The 5794-nt window shown below is 34.4% G+C and overlaps 1 protein-coding gene across 1 annotated transcript; it reads right to left on the bottom strand.

Annotated features, from left to right (window-relative positions):
* Positions 1 to 4446: 4446 nt before the first annotated feature.
* On the bottom strand, positions 4447 to 5038 carry LOC132148690 (phosphoinositide-interacting protein-like). Its single transcript, XM_059557389.1, has one exon. It carries the CDS (start codon positions 4971 to 4973, stop codon positions 4584 to 4586), a length of 390 nt encoding a protein of 129 aa, XP_059413372.1. The 5' UTR covers positions 4974 to 5038; the 3' UTR covers positions 4447 to 4583.
* Between the last annotated feature and the right edge of the window lie 756 nt (positions 5039 to 5794).

Here is a 5794-nt window from a genome sequence, read left to right as displayed (position 1 = left end):
TACCGGGCATTTGCCCGGTGGGCCGACATGCTTTTTGGGCCGATATATCTCATACTCATACTTTTTTTTTTTTTTTTTTTTTAAACGGCCCATAAAATTTGTACATCGGCGGCCCATTCGTTTTGTTTTGTTTTGCTTAATTGGCGGCGCTGGGTTTGTGCCGGTGTAATGCATTGGTCAAAGTCAGTGTTAGTTTTTTTTCTGACAGACCAGCCCATGAAACACGTAGATCAGCTGCCCATTGGCTCTTTTCTTGATTGACACTGGGCTGGCCCAATCACAACTTTAAACGAGTGAGCCAGCGGCAGCAGTGTCAGTGTGTATCTGTAAAAAAAGATGGAGAAGAAACGCAAGGAATGTGCAGATAAATAGCGTGAAAAAATAGAACCAGGCCCTTAAAGCAGACACTGTAAACTGTGTCAAAATATATGTTTTCTGACCTTCATCAGCTCCTGTGGCAGATGATGATAGTGAGGACGGAGGATCAGGAGAGAGATGAGAAAGTGTAGAGCCTGTGGTAAGCATAACTACTTTCAAAACACTTAGGCCATGTCATGAGTGTAGATTATTTCCACATCTGCATAGTTGACGATTACCGCAATTCACTAGAAATTTAATAAGAGGCGTTTGTAAACCATGTTTTCCGCCAAAATAAAAGCTTGATGCAGTTTGCGTCAAAATAAAAGATCATGTGCTTATCTCTTTCAAGTATAGAAATTGGTACAACTAATTAAGAAAGTTTCCTTTATTTTTTTGTGCATTTGTTTTACAAAATATGGCTATTACTGTCATTGGATTAATATTATAACTATTATTATGTATAGGTGTAATGTAAATAGACACTGTAACTAAAAGAGGTTTGAATTTTTCTTTGTTTAATTTGCACACTGAATATGGGTTGGAGCTTTTAATTTTGAACTCTCAAAGTGCACCAGATTAATGAATTTAACATTAAAATGGACAAAATTTTCTCACGGGGGGGGCATGCCCCCGAACCCCCCTAGAAGGACCGAGGACACACCACCATAGTTTTAACAAAAATCCTGTAAGAAACACTGGTATTGCTATGCCAGAGCCGCTTATAGCTTGTTTTAGGATTCACCGCTGTGGAGTATAGTTCAACTGTATTAATAAATATACAATTTTGACTTATTTCATCTGTTAACTCTCACTCGTTCCTATACTCACTCATTACATGGCATTAGTGGTTTTAATGAATAGGAGTTGGTATACATATAATTAAGGGCGTGCAAAGATGGGTGGTGTTTATGATCATATAGTGGGCCGGTCTGGGCAAAAATACCCGGGCTGATTTTTTGTCCCAGTCCAGCCCTGCTCGCTTCCCTGTTTTTCCCAAGTTTTGCAAAAAAAAAAAAAAAATCGATCAAAATCAAATGCTTTCCAACATGGCATATTTAATACTACGCGGTATATAGCATGAACCTTTTTATATGCCCTTAACTCTTTATTGACTGAAAAAAGTGTATTATATATACATAGCTCGATTACATATATATATATATATATATATATATATATATATATATATATATATACAGGCTACTGCTAATGATGTTGTTAAACATCATTTAATAAAAAAAATTATTCTAGTCATGAATTATTTATTTATTTATTAAAATAAGTAAAAAATAAGAAGAATAATTTATGTGTGGGTGGCTGTACTTGGGGAAACATTGCTATATGGCAACGCTGTGGAAAATGGTTTAAAAAAGTATCTTTATAAAATAATGATGATTTTATTTTCTATTTCAATGCACAGTTATTTTAGAAATTGATAGAGTTATATTCTCGGAAACTCAATGCAAAATAGATCCCTATCATTTAACCCTACCTTTCATCTCATGGAAGAGCTAACTCTACACTCTTCCTATTCCCCTTTCTCTAAAATATTGCTGTATTAACTTTCTAAAAATAAGAAACAATTTGTTATTTATACACAAAACAACTATAATACAATAAACACTTTAAAAAATGTAATAACTGCAATCATATTATTAATGCTACTGTCTATGCATTGAGTGAATTGGGGACAGTTTGTAGATTTCTGAAGTGAGCAAGTTTCTTGTCAGAAATTAAAATCATCAGCCGATATATTTCTGTAATACTGATATTATCTACCCATTTGAGGAGGAATCAATGTTATATTATAATGTAAAGATGTGTGACATACACTTTTTCTGTAAACTGAACCCACATGTTTTATTTATTTTTTTGGTAATATTTGCATGTTTGGGACACAATGTCTGGGTGATTGGGACAGTACATTTTTATTTCTTTTCAACTTTATTTCTCACTTCATAAATCCATTTAAATACAACACATGTAACTGAGGTAAAAGAAGGCTTCAGGTCCAAAAATCATTGAAAACTAGCACTAGCAACTGATATTAGAGGTTGCAGTCTTTAGAGCTTTACCTCCCATGCTGACGACCTGGGTTCGAGTCCCACTTGGAGCGAGTGCGAATAGGACCCCAGGGGGGTTATATTGGTGCCGTGACCCAGATGGGAGTGAGTTTTAATGAATGCAATGGAGGCCAGGGGAAGGTGCTGTGCAGGTAACCTCACTTCCTTGATCTCAAGGGGTGCATTAGCTACTGATATTAGTCTGCCGTCTTTAGCCTCCATGTTAGTAGACCTGCCTCCCATTTGGAGCAGGTGCAAGTAAGACCCAAAACTCCAGATTGTGTGGATCCCTATTTGAATGACTGAGACATTTCTCAATCTTCTTTTGTGTTCCACAGACAAAATAAACTCATACAGGTTTGAAAGGACGTGAGGTTTTCAAATGATGAATTTTCATTTGTGGGTGCACTATCCCTTTAAAACTGATTCCTATGCACTATATCACACTATGCTGTTTACACGCCAATAGTAACACATGTATGTTGGATTCTGTGTCAGGTTGCACATCCTTAAAATTTCCCTTTCAAATGTGAGCTCAAATCATTCAAACGAGAGACTTGGGTTTGTGTACTAAAGCTGCACGCATCTTTCTGGTCCAGTCATTTTTGGTGACTTCAGTTTCTAATTTAGGACACTTTCTGATCGGATGGTATAATGAGTGAAAAAATGCAAATTAGAAATATGAATAAATACTATAAGTAACAAAGAATAATTAAAAGGTTGCTTTACAAATTTCAGCTTTAAAAAAAGACAACAAATAAATCTCTCGCAGTAAATAAGAATTTGAGTCAATATTCAAACACAATTTTAATATTCACATTATGCATACTGAGTTTTGAGCTCAGATCTGCATTGAAGCTACACACAAAGCAGACAGGTCAGTCACAACGCTGGTTAAACAGACTCATGGAGGAAAGCAGAAGAACTTTGTAAACTATATTCTTAGATTTTCAGAAGAATGCATGGTTTCATACCCAAGGGAAAAGTGTCCATCCTGCAGTCTCTGTTTCCTGCAGATATGGAGTCTATAAGATTTTTTGCCCATTTACTCATTCAAAAACAAGTTATGTTTAATAAATTTGTTCAGAATGCAATTTTTCCATTAAGGCAAGACACTACATGTGACTAGGGTAAAAATATTAAAGTATCCCCAGAAATTAAAATGAGGTATTATCTAATTAAGTATGCATTTAAATGAATAGAATTCCAGAACAGTAACCTATAAAGCTAGGTTCAAATTTGTTGGCATATTTAAATATTCTTTACAGACGGCATTTTGGATTTCTTTTATTACTCAATAATCAGAAAATACTGTCAACAGGGAATATATATAAGAATAAAATGTTATTTAAATCAGGTGAATGATGTATGATGTATGAACAAACCCCTCTGTAAAAACCTTCAGGATATATATATATATATATATATATATATATATATATATATATATAGGAATACAACTGTTAAGTTTGGTGTATGTAAGTGCTGCCGAAGTGGGAATTTTTGGCTCATTTTGAGAAAACTCATAATGAATTGAAATCTACAGACGAAAATAGATGAAGTGCAATAAACACTTAAATGTGTATTTTGGATGTTTTTAGTATTATTATTATCTAGTTTTATGAATATTTTGAATTTGCAGTTTTATTTTTATTTATTTGTTAATGTTTTTATGATTTTTTTCTTTAATTATTACTATTTAGGTTTAATTAATTATTATTATTATTATTATTATTATTATTAATTTTTTTCAGTTCTAGTTTTATTTATTTCCAGCTGGTCATTTAAAAAACGTATTTCTTTTTAGTTGCCCAGACAAAACTTCAAACTTTGTTTAATTTAAGTGTTATTTATATATTACTATAGTTTTTATTAATATTTTAAATAAGCTTTTATTTTTATATTTAAAATTAGCATTTTAGTAAATTGTTAAATATTATTTTTTAAGCATTACTATATATATATATATATATATATTATTATTATTATTATTATTATTATTATTATTATTTAATTACAGTTAGTAATTTTAGTGCTCCATCTAATATTTATATTTTATTTTAGCTTTATTTCAAGTAACACACACTTTTTAATAACCCTGCTCTGAAAGAAAGAAAAAAAAGCTCAAAATCACCTGTAGTCTCTTGCCTTACATTCTCCTCATAGGTTTATGTGAGGCTTGTAGAGGTGTTTTGCTGCGCTCTGATCCCTCATTTGTCGTGTTACGGGCATCAAAACCAAACCCACCACCAGCACCATCAGCCCCAATGACAGCAGGGTGGGACCCAGGATATTTGTGGCCATTTTGGAGAAGCCAGCATGGTAAAGTCCACTCAGCACCATCCCGCAGATCAGCACGCTGCCCCCCGAGGTCATGAGGAGGATGGCCTGCCAGTAGTACTCGCAGTTTCCCGTTGTGGGCTGCAGGGTCCAGGAGATCTTGTTGTGGGACAGGTTGAGGACTGTGCTCACGGTGGAAGGTGTGAGCTGCTCGCAGGAATTTGAGCGCGGACAGTCCCTGAGAGGCAGGTGTTCTGGGACAGACGACATGTCTTCAGATGTCCCGCACCCCTGCACCTCACGTGACCTCTGGTGAACAGCACTGTGACACCCGGTCAGCCGAGCCTGTGGGAAATAATCAAGTGAGTTGTATCAATGAATTCAAGCATTCAGTCATACAAGCAAAATAAATAAATAAATGCAAATAATAATAATTCATTATTATTAACACTGCATTTCCTAATATTGTAATACATAAATGTTAACTGAAATAAAATATTTAAATTGCCAAGGAAGCATTTCTCATTTAAACTGTTTTTACTGCATTGCTAGACAGCTGTTTTCGATGTTTTTATTTATTTTATTTATTTTTATTTTTTCTGGCTGTCATGAAGAGAGTCCTGCACCCTCGCTCAGCCATCATCTAGTTTCTGGTTCCGCCTTCATTGTGCATTTGTGGGATTTTTATTTTTTATTTTCTGGTGGTCCAGCAGGTGAAAATAGTGCATCTGATCAGTTACTAAAGTGACAGCACAAACTCTCCTCAACAAGATGTGCCATGCATGTCAAGACCACAAATGTTTAGTTTAATACTTAATACAGACATTAGTAACAGCTATTCTTCTCTTGGGAAACATCACCAATAAAGCCAAAACAGAATACTATGAACAATGTTGAAATGATAATAAACAACATAACAGTTACCAACAGTCACCCTACATTACATGCACTGTTGTTAGACATCTCAGTAATACTGTAGTAAAGTAACTGTTGAGTTTAGAGGGTTTACAAGACCACACCCTGATGAGCTACTGAACAGAAACATCATAAACAGCCCACATTATGAATATTACACTACAGTGAACATGAAT

The sequence above is a fragment of the Carassius carassius genome, chromosome 9 (genome assembly GCF_963082965.1).
Source record: "Carassius carassius chromosome 9, fCarCar2.1, whole genome shotgun sequence".
Classification (NCBI taxonomy): domain Eukaryota; kingdom Metazoa; phylum Chordata; class Actinopteri; order Cypriniformes; family Cyprinidae; genus Carassius; species Carassius carassius.
Note: the sequence above shows the minus strand (reverse complement) of the source record. Positions and strands in the feature narration are given on the sequence as shown.

What these genes read in the sequence shown, in the direction of transcription:
- LOC132148690 (XM_059557389.1), bottom strand. Translation starts at nt 4,973, where the DNA reads ATGTCGTCTGTCCCAGAACACCTGCCTCTCAGGGACTGTCCGCGCTCA.